This window comes from Homalodisca vitripennis, chromosome 2, assembly GCF_021130785.1.
Source record: "Homalodisca vitripennis isolate AUS2020 chromosome 2, UT_GWSS_2.1, whole genome shotgun sequence".
NCBI classification, from domain to species: domain Eukaryota; kingdom Metazoa; phylum Arthropoda; class Insecta; order Hemiptera; family Cicadellidae; genus Homalodisca; species Homalodisca vitripennis.
In genome coordinates, this window is record NC_060208.1 from 46,784,858 (window position 1) to 46,803,015 (window position 18,158).

Sequence of the window (18,158 nt, forward strand, 5' to 3'; positions counted from 1 at the left end):
ATAATAATAAAATATTAATAAATCAGGAGTGAAAATAAAAGAACCATAAACAACTTTGTTAAAAATAGTTACATAATTTTTAATAAGGAAACAAACAACTGATAATTTTTGAACCTATGTCAGAAATATATAGATGGAAATTGCCAATTACTTACTTTAAGTTGGACAATGTGATAAGTAATAATAATGTCAGGTGTAAATCTGACAAATATTTTTAGTAACTCAGTGTTGTGAATAAAGGTTGTATTTATTTTGACATGATTCATACAAATATATTTTGAATAAATGGTAACATTACTATATACTAGCTTGGAGCACAGTATAACAATAAATATGATATTAAAAGAAATGACAACCTTCCTTCTTTTCTTCCTTCAAAAATTATCAAACACTAAAGTGTACATTTTTGTCCCTCCAATTGCAGATAATCTATTGTTGTTATAATATACCTCACTAGTTATGTATAATGGTATTATCTCAATAATAAGTTACTCTTCAATAATGTACAAAATTACAGTAAATATACATAATATTTATTATGGAACTGTGGAATATTAAACTGGATTGCATATTTACTGGAAAGATATTTTATGTTGCATTTGTTATGGTCTGGTACTTTGCGACTCTAGAAAATTAAATTTTGTGTACAAGATTAGAACTGGGGAGGTAATTCGATTAAGAAATAGTTCTTTGCTAAATGGGGTATCAATTACATGTCTCTTGGAAAATGATATTGTTTCAAAAAGATTTTGTATTGATTTGAAGGACATACAGCCACTGAACTAAATGCAATTTAGGTCAGACCCAAAAAATTATGTAAAGGCGTCTGTTACAGCATGAAGAAGTTGCAAAAGATGAAGATGAGTTTCAGTAATTGCAAGAGTGCTGTGTAAGAGTTTACATAATGGGAAAGGTACCACTTTACCTAACTTCTTTTTCAGGATATTCAGGAATAAAAATATTTTATTTAATTTCTGCATTAAGCAATGGTTGAGGTAATTAAATAAATAAAGTAAGTACTTCACTTGTGTGTTTACTTTTGTTGTTATCTCAGACTAACACCATGAGACATCAGGTTATAAAAATTGCACAGCATTCTTGTTCCAAGATTTCTTTATATGGCCAATCAGATGACTAAAGTGTTAATGTAATGTTACCACATTAGTGCAGTAATAAAGAGTGATTGTCACTGCTGAGATTAAACATAACTAATTAACTCTATTAGTGTATTAGAGTTTATAATGGTCAGTTCTATCCCTGTGTCACGACAAGCCTCCAGACACATAATAATCCATTGGACTATTAAGCCGACCGACCCTCCGTCTCAGGCCTCAGCAACTATATGAGCGGTAGATGTACTCGGTAAAGCGGTAGTGGCCGTTTTACAAACAGTGTTTTTCTGTTTTAAGTTTTATTTAATCACCAAAATGGGTACGAAGTTGTCCAACTCTTATTCTTGAGTGAGAATAGCATTTTGAAAATACATTTGGTAGATAGATTGTGCAGGCCTAAAATGTATAGCATTCATTCTATAAACAAGCTTAGAGTTTGATTTGGGTAATATTATCGTCTTTTTAACGGTTTTATTGATAAGAGATGCAACCCGGTTTTTTGAGTACTGCACACCAGAATGTCAGTTGAATTTTTACCAGACTTGATAAGACACCTTTAGGAGAAGAAAATAGTGGAATTGCGTCAACAAGTAGAGCTGAGAAGAGGGCGTTTGGGTCCGACATGATGCAAAGCAATGCCAATTACCTGAGGGTTGAGCAGCAGGAGATAAATTTAATGTCTGGAATATGCAGTGGATCAGCGACACTGTGGTACCACCATGCTGCTCATATCTACGATGGACAGTGTCGAGCTTTCTCTCTACGTGCAATACAAACATTAAACTTGTTGCCGCTCTAACGCTCACAGTATACCACTTACCATTCATAACACGGCCGAGGCTTTGCTTGGTCTATGAACGATCGCTCCTCATACACACATTTTGATTGGATGTCAGATTACATAGGTTAAAACTAAGATAGTGATGTTATGTTTTGAGATCACGATCACATCCAAACCTCGACTGAACTATCTGCATTTACACTGGCAAACAGTTGCAAAAGTTTTGTGTCTGAAAGTAATAATCGCTAGTCTAAACGGGTGCAAGAGATCTAGCAACTTCTACCACAACCAGTGTCAGACAGTTGTTTGCAAGAACTGGAGAGCAGTATCGGCCATTAAAGTTTCAATTATAAACATTGCCGAGACATCACTGCCGTGTATGAACAGACTTCATATTGATTTCCGCAACACCTACTGATACACCCGCAGTAACTACTTGCTACAGTTCTCACAAATAAAATTGCTTATCTTGTTCACATTATGCAACAGTAGTTACTCGACAAATTCTCTCGCAACTATACTTGCTACTCTAAATGCAGCTTAATATTTTTGCCAGTCTGCAGATGGCCAGGTGGCTGAATCTACCTTGCACATCAATTTTTGTCGTTACAGCAGCATTGGGTGGAAGACATCTGGTAGAAATCTCATCATCTAAACAACTATTCATCTGAACAACTTCTCTGCACATGTGGCAATCGGTTGGACAGTATTTGAACTGTTCAAACCAAATAATCCAATGTATACGAGGACCCTTTCGTCATGTTGTTTCGAAGTTCATGACTATACTCAAACGAACACGTTGTGACTTAAACCACAACCTTTATTGAATTTATGTACTTTATAGTTGTGTTGTCGTGACGGGATGATTCTTTTTTTGTATTTTCTTAAAGGGCAAACATAAAATATTTAAGAATCAATAATTGATAACATTAATTGTGCTCGTATTCTGGGGGTAACTATGGAAGGTTGTTATGTACTGGTGTCTACTTATTGTACAGAACGAAAATTAACTGCACTTTAATTTCTGTAGCAGATAACTTTGTGATGCATTCTTCATATATTGGCCGGCAGTGAGAAATATTCGGAAGCACGATAACTTCACGGTACTGTAACCTAGACTGCCACAATTATGATAATCTGGAAAAACATTAATTATATATAAATTTTGGACTCCGTGTGGATTAAGCAAGAACTTTTATAATGTTCCTTGAGTTTTGACTAGGGATAGATTGATTCCAATACCAACAGATGTGCTTAAAAACGCTTGGATAATTACGATTTTACAATATTAAAAATGGTGGTATGGAAGCTGAATCTCGAATCTAAATATATCTATTTGCAGGCAAGAGCTGATCTGCAATACGCTAATTACAGATTGCTAAAAAGTGTTTTTAAATTCCTTATGTATAAAAACTATAAACATACAGAAATAAAATACTGTGATGTAAAAATAATATTTTATTTGAAGGTTGTATTTTCTGTCTGTATTTTTCAACCCCAGTGTGTGTGCTGATTCCATACACAGACGCTAGCAGCTCAGGTGATATACAGACGATCACTAATTTTATCGAAACATCGTACTTTGTGTAGTTGTACATAAATAAATTTTCTATAAATTTAATATATCCATAAATGTTTACGTATATACAATATATTTTGCAAGCTCATTTGTAAGCTACCATTATTTAAAAGGGGAAGGTAGAGGAAACGACTTCCAGTTTTAAAAATATATTCATTACTCCAAATCTCTGCAAATTCCTTTGAAGTAGCGTGACATTCTTAGGCTTGTTTTCCCAAAAGGTAAAGTTAAAAGTAGAGTTCCGATGAAAGTATTTGGTTTATTTGTTGGTTGTATTGAAAAATGTTTTGTACCAGCAAAATTATTGTCTCGTACTGAGAGTTCATGCACCCCAGTCTTCTAACTCGCAATGCTGGACTGTAATCTGCTCCATGGTAGCACTGTGACAGTAATTGTTTGTTCTCTTTTTTTCCAAATTGGATACATGTATTTTTCAAACATCACAGAAAGGAAAGTTATTAGGTATTACACAATTTAAGTCTATACTTTGTAAGAAACAGAGATAAAAACTTAGGAGGTAAAAATCATTTGGTACCAACAAATCTTCACAGAAATAAAATTTTTCCAGCCTCACGAGTGAAAGGCTTTGGTAAAGTTCAGCCAATTATATTATATTTACTCTAGTTCAGTTAATTTGTCCTTACCTCATACTTTATTTAATTACATAAACGCATACAATTTTTGGTCCCTCCAACCGTGGATACTCTATTGTAATACTATACACAACTTTACTTAACCAGTGTCAGATAGGGCTCGTGAACATAATATGTCAATCTTCATTCACAGTTTCACGGACCACGTCTCATAATACAGGATGTTTTGAGATTAATCAGCAGTCATATTATTTCTTTATTTCAATAGTTCTTAGAAATGGAATAATTGTTTTTGAGATTTTCCCGGTTTTACAGAAATATTCCCGGCTTATTCCCAATTGGGTGGCCACCTTGTTTATGTAACTGAGTACATTTTTTAGCCTATAACTGTTTTAAAAATTAGCTGTACACATTTTTGAGAAGAAAACATATTAATATTTTAACACAAATTTCGTCAATAAACTATTGTGGACATTTCCAAAAGTAGGAGTTAGTATTTTCAAAAGTTTAAAAGTGTTGCACTTTAATATAATTACGCCATATAGGGATGATTGTAAATTGACTGAATTTTGTTTTAAGAATTAGGTTACAATAACTTGTCAATTTCACCAGTTTTGTAACTTTGCAATGCATATAAGATGGAAATGAAACACTCGGATAACCACAAAGTTTTAGTAATAAGACCTTTGTCACTCTTCTATAAAAAGGGTTTCAAAATAAATATTCTGAAAATTTCTATTTACTTTATTTAAACAATAAAATTATACAACCCAACATTTGACAAAATTATTCTCAAAGCTTCTAACTAATAACTTCCATGAACAATCAATATAATACAATGTGTATTTATATAATCCATTCAAATTGTACATCTGATGCTTTTCTTTTTAACAAAACATCATGGCACACATAGATTTCCTCCACATAATCAATACTTTACTTTGAATATATTCTTAACCTATTTAATAGGTTTTCTTTTAGTTACATACATGCAAAATGTTTCATTGTTTTCGGAAATGCATTTTGAATACATAATTATAGTAACAATAACACACAAACACATTATAAATACAAATGTATACATCACTTTGAGCCTTATTATATTACCTTATCATTAAACACATAGTAGACAAAAAATTATAAAAAATAAAATGTTGTGTATTAATTTTGCACTGCAAATCAAAATAATAAATAATTTATGATGTTTCAAAAAGAATTCACCTGAAATTTTCACTTCATATTGATCACAATTATATCACGTAATTGAAATCACGTCACTTTTACAAAATTTCACAACTGTTTACAAAAATTAGTTTTCTATTGTACACACTGTTTATGATGTACAGTTCATGCGTTTATTATAAATGCTTGCTCATTGCAAAATTAATATTATCACCGGTTATTTTTATTTTTCTCATTATACGGTGGAAAACTACTCCATATAAACCAAACACCTATATTTAAAAATCTCACTACATTAAATGATTTCCAAATTCACTAACATATATCACGAACTTTCACCAGGATTAACTACTTCCCAGTTGAAACTTATTTCAAAAAGTACTGTTCAGCATTTGGTACTAAATTAATACCAATTAAAATATATAGCAATGTTTAAAAACAGCAGCAACAAGAAAGAAAACATTAGCAGTTGAGTATCAAATTCTTAATCAGTATTAAGAAAAATTTTACATTTTAGAACCATTGGTGTTAACAATTAATCAGTTACTTTGTGTTTGAATTCTAATTTCACGCAAAGGAATTAGACTGTAATTCGTTACTTCATATTCAATTCCAGTACTGACTTAAATTATATATGAATGTTTAATTATTTCAATGATGATGTCCTTTTTTTAAAACACAAATAAAATGTCCCAGAAGAGTAAACATTGGTTTTTTCCAGATATCTACAGAAAACTAACTTAAAATTAAGATTAGAAATCATAATTGTAAAATTATGATAAATATATTCAGAAAAGGAAAATTGTCTGCAGAAAACATGTCATGCGACGCGTTTGAACCATTAACATAACACATTGGTAAACATTGGTTTTTTCCAGATATCTACAGAAAACTGACTTAAAATTAAGATTAGAAATCATAATTGTAAAATTATGATAAATATATTCAGAAAAGGAAAATTGTCTGCAGAAAACATGTCATGCGACGCGTTTGAACCATTAACATAACAAACTGAGTATGACAGTTCATGCGTTTGCGGCTCAAGTTGATGTCAGACATCTAATCTTTTGTCTATTATTTACTTCTTCAGATAATGAACTGTCTACATACCCGTCGTTAGTTATTTGTAATTATATAATTTTATTTTCCCATTAGTGATTTTTGTGCTTTCAGCTATCGGCGCACCACTGGAACTGCCTCATCACGACACTCTGTATTTGGGGTTACAGAACCACCTGCCATTGGAACAATAAATGGGAGGATCCAGTAGAGCTGTTGCCACAATGTGACCATTGCAACAGATTTTGGGCTGGTATTAGTACTGGAACGAGAACTGGAACTGCCTCATCACGACACTCTGTATTTGGGGTTACGGAACCACCTGCCATTGGAACAAAAAATGCGAGGATCCAGTAAAGCTGTTGCCACAATGTGACCATTTCAACAGATTCTGGGCTGGTATTAGTACTGGAACGAGAACTGGAACTGCCTCATCATGACGCTCTGTATTTGGGGTTACGGAACCGCCTGCCATTGGAACAAAATATGGGAGGATGTTGATGTGTTTGTAACAGTTATTAGAATTTCAACCATTGATTATTAATTGGCAAGACCTTAACTTAACTACATTGCAACTAAATAAGTCTGATATACATGACGCGATGAGACATAACAAAATTGTTGCAACGGAGCTGTTAGCAGAACCTTTCTACGGCTTAAATGATGCATCTGGATTGGTTTGGCACACCCCTCTACTTTAATTCAAATTTGAAACAATCTGAAAACAACAATATCAGTAATGTTTTTTTGTTGTTCAAAAAAATTTTTTTTAATCTTGATATAAATGATATGATAAGCCAGTATTAGAATGTTATGAACCAATAAAAAAAATAATATTATAAATAAACAAGACAGTCTGTAGTATGTTGAATAAACAACTTTAAGAATGTCAGATGAGAACTAGGTCTTATACATGCACAAAAAATTATGTCTGGAATTAAAATGGTTCAAAAACCATGAGCAACAATCATCAAATTATCTGCGACTTGATCTCAAATCAATAGTGATACTGGTGATTGTTTGGTGGCACAAGAGATGTAAGTGAAGCCATGTGGTCGTTTATTATCTCCACATCATATATCCTTTTTATGCACATAAATTTGGCAAAGCAGTTAAAACGGATTGTACTATGTCTGTAGTTTACAGTATATAGAATATTTAAAGTTAAAGACATAAATTTAATTAATCAGAAAGAAAATGTTAAGACAGTATTTGTGATTGTTGGCAGTTTAAATGAATGTATAATATTATTATTTTGGTTTAACTTAGGATAAGTCAATGATGATTCTCTTTTTCATCACTTCTTTCACTGAATCTAGCATCTGAAATGTTTGTGAAAACATTACACTGAAATGTAACATGCTTCTTCATTACGAAATGCAGAAATATAAACAGTTTATAGTTTTAATCTACGATAATAGCTTGTATGTGCTTTTATAGATTGGTTATCCCAAATGTATACTAAATATTTTGATGTAACTAATCATTTTTGTCATAAATAACTACTGAGCACAAATTATAAAACCCAGATTAACACTTTAGAATCTAAACTGAATTTGAAAATACTTGGAACTAACCCATTTTTAGTTTTAATGTTCATAAAATTACTCCCATGGGCCATTAAGATTTGTTTTAACATTGTACAATGAAGCTTCATAAGAGTAAACAATTACTCATTTCTCACTAAAATATTACAAGACGATAAAAAACTACAATATTCAGCAAAACTTCTTAACACGAAAATGCAATAAATTTAGACTAGCAATTCAAATCACCGGAACTAATGTTATTAGACTAGTTACACAACTCATCTTCATTTACAAATTTAGTTCTTTCCAACCAGTTAAAACTGGTTTTAACAACTATAACATTTCCACACATACACAAAAACTTAACCTATGCTAACAAATAATTATTAACAAAAGTAGAAAAAGAAGAAAATTAAGAAGAAATTAATATCTATACACAAACAAAACATATTGTTACAACAAAGACTTTGCATATTTCTTCTTTTTATATGTACATTACACACTACACTACATCTTTTTTCCTTATTTTTTGTTTTTACAATAAAACTTTTAATAGCACCATGTTTGCCTAATATTTTACAAAATCGTATTTAAAAATATTATATACATTTTACCAGTAATTTAATATTATACAAATTTAATTTTCTACTTAAATAAATTCGTGTCATAAAAGAAACGCTAATATCAATTAATATGTTCCCTTAGTTATAATACAAGAATATATAATCTAAGTTTTAAACATTGAAAATTATATTCCTACAAATAAATTTAATAAATAATAAACTTATAGATGATCAATTCCACAAATATACTTGATATGTACAAGAATAGAACCTTATTTTATACTAAAAAGTTTTCCAAACAACTTTTTATCATATTTAACAGCAAAAACCGTTTAAAGCAATTTGTATGGTACAGCAGTGAAAATATTATACTGTACAGTAAAATTTGAATCATGTACAAATAATTTTGTATGTTTTACAACAATTTTGTTTTAGACTATAAAATACGTTTACAAAAGCTATCTTAACACAATGTGTATTTCCTTTTTTACAAGTTGCATTGTTGGCATTGACTAAAAATTTAATCTATTTAACTACCACATAGTCCTATTTTATATGAGTTTAAGTATAATTAGATAACATTGTAATGTCATGTGCTCAAAATCTAATGTAAGTAATAAGACTGTAAACAATTAAACAGCGTAAATTAATATTAAATTAATTCTTTAATTTTTTGTAAGCAACAAAGTAATAGTTGCAAATAAAATAATCTTCAGACACAATGATACACAAGTAGAACCGTAAAAACAAATACTACAATAATCTAAGCTTTGGCAAAATTACAAGCGATTTATTACAAAAAAAATAGTGGTCCTTTTCTCTTAACGTTCGAATAAGATCCTGTATGAAGCCACAACTCAAATAAATACAATTTCGATGATTCAGAACTCGGATCCTCTAGGCTCCGAGGTCTCCATGTACAGACGTACTACCAATCTCGTTCGTCCGTCATCTCCAGAAACTGGCGTGAGACAACACGCCAACACTCACCCTTGCTGTTAAAAAGGAACTTGTAGTAGCTTCCATCAGCACAGATAACTGGAACAAATAGAAAGATAAAAGAAGGAATGTGAAAAGATCAGTGAAGAAACATGAAAAGTCCCAAGGCTGGGTAGATTTTTTTTTATTACAATGTCATTTACTCTCTGTCAAAACATATATATGCAGGGAAAGAAGAAAGAATGCAGATAGATAAAACATTTATTAATAATGTCAAAATATTACTAGATGTATCTAAATTATTAAAAGATAGGAGAAAGCCCACGAACAGTTATATTTGTTATTTTACCAATAGGACATATTTTTAAATGATGAAGTGGTCAGATTGAAATCTATATTTATTACAAAACTATAAAACTCTAAATTTGTTCTCAAACTAAACAAAATGTATGCAAACACAACATTCAACTCTTTAAGTGCCAACCAAGTGATCATATTTTATCACAAGCCATAGACGTAATAAATGCCATGGAGTAGATCCAACACCACCATTTATTTAAGCTCTTTTTTTATTTCTGTGCCTTTCAGTCTTTTGACGTAACAACATGTATACTCTTCGCTTATCATTATGAGATGCTTTAAAAAAATTCACAATATAAGGGATTACGTTTAAAGAGCAAACTTCCATCAGATTTCAAATCCCAAAATTACTTACAGTTTTATAGGAAAAATTGAATTTGTTTAATTAAAAATATTATAATCTTGGAAAAGAATATCTAGATAATTTTTTAATTAAAAATGTTAATAAATTTTGGCAGATGATACAATAAAGTATAACATTAGTAATTTGTATTTGACATTGCACCAGTTTGTTTTGCATTGTTTATATATTTGTAAAACATTTGTGCATTATAGATCGTTTACCAATGAGACACAAAGTACATCACAAGAAACTATTAGCTGATGCGACACTTCACCAACATCTTGTAACAGATAAAAATGAATAATTATATTATTTTTGGTTTTTATAGGAAATTACAAAATAATTATCACTCTTAAAAAAGAGAACATATATTGCTTATTATGAGTGCTAAACGCACGATTGTGCGTATATATGTAGCGTCTTTTTAATTACGTAATATTTACGTTATTCTTGAGCTTCAATTCACCAAATTAGTATCAATGAAAAGACAAATATATTTTTTATAATACAGTACTGTCACTGTTGTCCAAATCTAAAAGACTGTGGCTTAGTGATGCTGTGAAAATAAGTGATTTGTTGCGTAGCAGAAACTGCTGTGTTTCTCAGCTGACAGTTCTTGTAAACCAAGTTTGTTTTGCTGTGTTGTTGTGTTGTTGAAATGGATCGTGAAAATCTACCTTCAAGTGATATTTGTGAACTTATAAATGAAGAATTAGAATTTGAAGATAGCGAAAGTGACATTGAAGCAGAAGACGTTCCTGACAGCTTCTCTTTAGAAGATTTTTCAAGTGGTGAGGAGTATATGTTCCTGATACTACAGAACTTTCGTCTTCTGAAGATGACACAAATCAAGATACGCCTTTGCCTGTACGAAGACTTATGCCTATGCCAAATACTTCAATAGCACCAATTCCTCTCAGTGCTCCTAATCAACCAACGCGGATCACAGCGTATCCACCAGAGCCCGCTCTTGATATTGAAAACAATTTTCAAGTCAGGAGTACTGGTCCAAGAAATCTCCCTCCCAGAAACTCGTCTCCTATTTCATACTTCTACTTGTTTTTCACTGTAAATGTGATGAATCACATAGTAAGACATACCAATTACTATGCTAACAACAATAATTTAAAAAAAAATAACGAGCCTCAAATGAGATGAAACGGCATTCTTGCCTACAGAAATGGGTTGATGTTACTTATGATGAGTTAGAAAAGTCATCATCATAAATGTAGGCCCAACAGTTAGGAAATGTATGTCCACATACTGGGACACTAAGCCCTCTCAATTTATTCCGTTTTACCCCAGAACTATGTCCCGTGATAGATTTTTCAATATTAATAGTAACCTACACTTGACGTTGTCTCAAGTCCTTAGACGAGGGGAGCCGGGTTATGATCCATGGTCCAAGGTAAGGTACTTCTTTGACCACTTGAACAAGATGTTCAAATTTTATTGTGTTCCTGGACAAAATGTGTGCATAGGCGAGTCTTTAGTAGGAATGTAAAACCGATGCACATTTATACAATACCTACCTAACAAAAGACATGCTCGATATTGAATTAAAAAATTTGAAGTGTGCGACAGTGCAACTAATTATATTACTCACACAGAACTGTACAGTGGGAGTGACTTTCTTAGAGGAAACCCAAACCCTTTTACAGAAAAAGTAATCATACACACTATGGAAAAAATCTAATTTACTGGACAAATATTATCATGTTTTCAAGGATCAGTTTTATACTAAATTTCCTCTAGCCAAAAAACTCTTCAATAGAAAGACTTACCTTACTGGCACTGTAAACAAGTCTTCTAAACATTTGAGTCAAACTGTAATAAATAAAAAGCTTGGAGCAAAAGGCAACAAGAAAACCCGTTTATGTTTTAACAACTGGATGTCATGCTGAAGATAGGCTTGTTAGAAGCATGAAAAGATTAGAGGGGGTCAGCCTTTGGTAATTCACAAATGTAACCAGTTCATGGGTGGTGTGGATGTTTCTGACAAGTCAATTTACCACACATCATGTAGTAGGACTACATCCAAATATTGGAAGAAACTATTTTTCAATTTTGTTGACATGAGCCTGTTCATCAGCTATGTCCTTTACAAACTGAAATCAGACCATCCCTTAGAAAGGAAAGATTTTATCATTTCAACTGTAGACTCTCTGGCAGAAACCCAAGATCCACAACCTGCACCTGGACCAGGAGGTGATGGAGCTGGTCACAGCATTGACCACCTTCCCGGACAACTATCTCGTTATTGTGAAGTTTGTTTAAAAAAAAAACGAAAAAAAGAGAAGTAGGTATTGGTGCACAGCATGCAACATAGTTGTTCACAGGAAATGCTTCCACTCGTTGGAGCATTTCTGGAGACCTCTGAGGCCTGGGAGGAAGAGGAAAGTGGCATCTGGAAATGAGTCATACTAAAAAAAATTAAGTCATAAAGTGAAAAAATTAGTTTAAAATGTTAGTTTTTTATTTTTTGAAATTTTTTTACATTTTTTTTGCCAAAAAAAATATACATTTCTGGAAAGGGCATAAAATTTAGAAGAAAACTGCTATCTTATTTTTATAAATAGTGTTATTTTTAGTTGTGAATAAATAGCCAACATGTTTCAAAGAATAATTTTGAACTTATATTTTGACTTCAATGGGTGATATCTCAAATTTCTTTTTTAGGTAAGTCATTTATTAAATTTTTATTTTGTAGTGCATGTAAAAAAATTAATAAATTGAAGCTGTTTTAAAACTATATTCTCACATAAAAAAGACATGCTATATTCAGTTACTATACTTAGTGAAAGTTTATCTTGCAGAAAAATTGTTCTTTTGAGCTACAATTGTTTTGATATACAGGGTGCCCCATGAGTAACCCGACAAACTTCTCAGGTGGTTTCCTCTCATCAAAATAAAGAAAAAGTTCATATAAACATATGTCCGAAAACGATTTGTTAGTGAGCTACGGCTAGCGAAAGATTACACCCGATTTTCTAAGAAAGGACAGAAATAAAGTGAAACTGAAGTTTTTATGGTGAATAGATAGTTGTTAAATTTATTGAATTTTATGTAAAACAAACTTAAAAATTGAATAAAATATATCCCAGACCTGTTAAGACCATCCACTTCTGATATATCAGACAAAATATGCAAAATTTGGTCTTGAAAAACATGATTTGTTTAGATTTGAAGTATATTAACTTCATTAAATGAGTAATAAACACAAACTTTTTAACCAAAACTTTTAGAGAATTTAATTCTAAAGAGAATAGTGTAAAATAGACTAATAATAAACAAACACCAACTTTAAAAAATTAATGTTAATTAAATCAACACATACGACAAATAAGATAGAAAATTAAGTATCTGTTTATTAAATGAACGTTCTTTGTAACAACAAAACCTTTACTGACTTTTTGTTAGTCAAGTACAAAATATTTACAGTATAAAACATTGTAAGTTGAGAAACAAGTTTTTAAAATTAAAGTGTCAATTGAAACGCTTTTAGTTAATTGAAAATAGAGTCTGTACCACTGCTGCAATAATACCTGAACACAAGTTATTATTGTACAGCTGTCCAACAATTCAGCTGTTGCAGTAACTCGTCTATCATCTTTGGCTTGTGCAGTCTATGTGTATTATTGTATTATTTGTACTTTATTCATACTTTTTTTAATGACAAGATGTCATTTACACTTTCAAATCATGAGTACGCAGATATTGTTTTTGTTATGGTTTTGTCAACGGAAATAGTCATGGAGCTATATGAATATGAAAGACGATTTCCGAACCGAAGGACAACTACTTATGTTTCTTTTCATTGGTTTTCAGTCACTTATGAACAAATAGATCTTTCCCAATCATTAATTGTTCGAGAGAACATCCTGTAATACAGCCTGTACGCGAACAAAATAATATCATTGACATGATATAACGAAGTTCTCAATTTAGCACTCGCCAACTTTCAAATAGATTAAACATATCTCGTAGTACAGTCTGGAGAACATTGAAAGAAAACAACTTTTATCCATATCACTTACAAACAGTTCAAAATCTTCATCCAGGTGATAGTGCATTAAGATTACAGTTTTGTCGATGGGTGTTAGAAAATCTTATTATAATGTAAGTTGTCTTTTATTTAAGGATGAATCAATGTTTACAAAATACAGAATTCTAAATTTGGAAAATAGTCACCGTTGGTCAACTGAAAATCCGAAAGCCGTTGTAGAGTCAAACTTTCATATTCGATTCGATAAAAGTATGGTGTGGTATAATTGAGGACCAGTTAATTGGCCCATTTGTTTTTGAAAACCGCCTTACAACATTTTTCTTGTATACAAAATTTTTTTGAGAAACAAATGCCAGTTCTACTTGAAGATGTACCACTTGAAAGAAGACATCAAATGATATTTAACATGATGGCGCACTGGCAAATTACTTTGAAAATGTTAGAGAGCACTTGCAGATAAGTTTTCCAAGCAGATGGATAGGTCAAGGTGGACCAAATTAATCAGCCTCTTAGGTCTCCTGATTTAATCTCCTTGGATTACTACCTTTGGGGTCATTTAAAGCAACTTGTATACGCAGAACCAGTTAATTCCAAAGAAGAATTAATTATTGAACCGAATTTTTAACGCTTGTCAACTACTTAAAAACGACCAAGATGCTATCAGAAAAGCTACACGTGGTTACATTTAATAAACAGATATTGCATTTCCTCTTTTATTTTTAGTATGTATTGATTTTATTAAACATTAATTTTTTAAAGTTCGTTTTAGTTTATTATTAGTCTACTTTACATTATTCTCTTTGGAATTAAATTCTTTAAAAGTTTTGGTTAAAAAGTTTGTGTGCTTATTACCCATTTAATGACTTTAATGGTTTAAGTTAATGTACTTCTAATCTAAACAAATCATGTTTTTCGAGACAGAATTTTGTATATTTTGTCTGATATATCAAAAGTGGGTGATCTAACAGGTCTGGGATGTATTTTATTCAATGTTTAAGTTCATTTTACATAAAATCCAATAAATTTAACAACTATCTTCACACCATAAAAACAGGGTCACTATTTCCATCCTTTCCTAGAAAATCGGGTGAAATCTTTCGCTAGTCGTAGCTCGCTAACAAATCGTTTTCGGACATATGTTTATATGAACTTTATTATTTTGATTAAAAGGAAACCATCTGAGAACTTTGTCGGGTTACTCGTGGGACACCCTGTATGAAGAGCTATTTTATTAACTGTATTTGAACAAATTCAACTTTAATACTCCATGCCAATATTGGCATTGGCATCAAAAGTACACATACACTGGGATGCTCCAGGCACCTGGAATTTGCAGAAGCTCCAGCAAGACACTGAGTACTTTGGGAGAGATGTTGCTGAGGCAAGACTTCACTAAAATATATTCTTTGTGGATAAATATCAGCTACTTAATTTAATACTTACCAATTACAGAGTTGGTGTCTGCACCAAAGGCACACATACACTGAGATGCTCCAGGTACCTGGAACTTGCAGAAGCTCCAGCGTGACGCAAAGTATTTCGGTAGAAATGTTGCTGAGGCAAGACTGCTCAAGAAAACACAGTTAAATTAATTAGTTGCTTTTTATAATAGTATTTAAACACCATCATCATATAATATACTTTTACTGGCTTTATAGTGGCAAGTATAAAACAGCCAGAAGTGAATCCTCCTGGGGTTGTTGATTCTGTTACTTATAATTCAAGTACCTTGTACTAGTAGGTATTGAGGGCAGTCAGGTCTGGTATGGTCTGCCCTGCGGCCTGCACTATGTACACAAAGATTGGCAAAGAATGCATGAGGGGAGAGTTACAGAAAAACGTGGAGAGAAGAGAAGAGGATTAATAGAAGATGTTAGAAGAGAGAAAGTATCCCCTTCAACCCTAAATGTTGGAGGGGATTTTCTGCTAGGCAATGCATGATGGAAACTATTGAAGATAATGTTTTGCAACTAAAATAAAATGTCTCAGTAGAATTACAAATCAAGTCACTAAAGAGAAGGTAAAATTTAAAAAAAAAAAGAAAAAATATTTACAGACCTGGACTGTCGGTTGAGTTTTGGATCTTCAACAGAGAAAATGTGAACAGTGCCATGATCACTGGACACACACAGCCATGTGGAGTTGTGATTGAAATTTATACTGAAATGTAAACACAATGCAATGATCAGTACACAGACATTTTCACTTCTGAGATTATTACATGTGAAAAATGCACTGAAGGCATAAAATATATGAGTTGATAGGTTAGTTGGGGCATCAAGTTCTAAATAATGCTTGAAAAATACTTGTACCTGGAATAACATCAAAAGCCTTTTTTTTAAATTGATATTAACACTTTGTACCCTGGGCCCTTAATACATGTTTCGGCGTGGCTCCCTGGGGATTTTATGATGCTTTTAAAAAATTCTGTTATTACAGTAATTATGTTATAAACTCATACTATATATCTTTTTAAAGATAGAGATACATACTTTTTTTAAATGTATACAAATATAAAGTTTATTTTCAAAATAAAATTATTAAATAATATTGAATGTTATGTAAAAAATACTAAAAAAGTTTTTGCTACATAGCTTGTTAGTTCAGGTAGTTTGCCTTAGTGTGGTAATTTTTAAAGCACAATGGTCTGAATCAAATACAGGATCTCGGACATTTTCGTTTAGATCGTTCATAAAATCAATATTTGGTCCCAGGTGAGTATCAAAATCATCGTCACTTTCCGACTCGGAGTCAAACAAAAGATCGCAAATTGTATCACTTTTGATTTCATCACCCATATTATTTAAAAATAATATTAAAGAAAATCAACGGAAAGTCGAGAAGAAAGAACAAAGCGAGTGTAAATACAAAACAAAACACACGGATAACCCCACATTGCTTGCATTTGCCTTTACTCATTCAGTAAGAAACTAATGTTCTGATTATTTACAAACAGTTAAATTTACATTTAGAATACATTATAATAACATTTGCTTCAGTATTTGTCGGCAAGATTTGGAGAAAACTTAGCAAGACATCACTAAGACTCACAACAACACACAACGTGAAACACTAAAAAGCAAACGGACAGTGCCGACGATCAGCTGTCTAGACTCGCTTGTAGTACGATGAAAAATATAAGTATTTCATTACTAAAACGTGACCCAGGGATCTCAAAACCAACAAATACAAACTTAGACAACCAATGAACATAATCAAAATGTTTGGATCCAAAAATAAGATGACTGAGCTAAATAATACAATTAAATAACACGACCCGAGCTATACTTGGGCGCCACCTGTACTCGGACTCAGGGTACAAAGTGTTAATACAATGAAAGGCTAACAAATATTTATCGATATATGCCACCATTAAGTGTAGCAAAAGTTAACAAATAATACACTGTATCTGTTCAATAAATCTTGATAGATAAGTTTTAGAGTCTTGAAACTTGTTACATAGGGTAGGTTCAGAGATCTATTAATGTTAGGATCATAAAGTAAAAGGGTAGTCCGTCTGTCTGTGCGCTACATCTTTTGTTTCGATTTGTCAGGTCCTCCAATATTCCATTGTATTAGTTTAATTAACTTTATTTGTATCAGGATTTCACATACAACTTCAATCTTGTAGCTTGAAATTATCATTCTCAGTATAATATTTCTATATTTGTTATTTTTAGCATAGACTGTACCCGTACTGGCTAAAGGAACAGCATTTTTAGCTGTGGACTCCGTTATGTGTAAAGTTTAGTGCACGTCAATTAGATGTTTTGTGGATTAATACCCCTTCAAAACAACATTTGAATTTTAAACCCTTAGGATACAAAAACTATTAACTTTCTCTTCAGATTGAATCACATTTTGGTACTAGTTTTATATTTTAAATAAAAAATAAAAGTGATATAAAAGCATACATCAAATAAAATATTTTCATTAAAATAATTAATATTTTTTACATTATTATATTACAGTTTTTAGACATAGTAAGTATATAAAATACTTTAATATTGTTTTTCTCACAACAATATTTACAATGTATTAAGAATTTTTAAATTTTATTCAAAACAATAGACCATGGTACCTTATAAATATTTAACCTATTATTAGATAAT

General features: G+C 31.5%; 1 protein-coding gene across 2 annotated transcripts in view; it reads right to left on the minus strand.

Annotated features, from left to right (window-relative positions):
- Positions 1–4,793: 4,793 nt before the first annotated feature.
- LOC124353889 (WD repeat domain phosphoinositide-interacting protein 3) overlaps positions 4,794–18,158 on the minus strand; it is a 39,292-nt gene continuing 25,927 nt past the window's right edge. For both annotated transcript variants that reach the window (XM_046803934.1, XM_046803935.1), the window contains 3 exons: positions 16,105–16,206; positions 15,490–15,611; positions 4,794–9,436 (listed from right to left, as the gene is read on the minus strand). In XM_046803934.1, the coding sequence (XP_046659890.1) occupies positions 9,327–9,436; positions 15,490–15,611; positions 16,105–16,206 (334 nt within the window). In that variant the 3' untranslated portion in view covers positions 4,794–9,326. The remainder of the gene's footprint in view (positions 9,437–15,489; positions 15,612–16,104; positions 16,207–18,158) is intronic.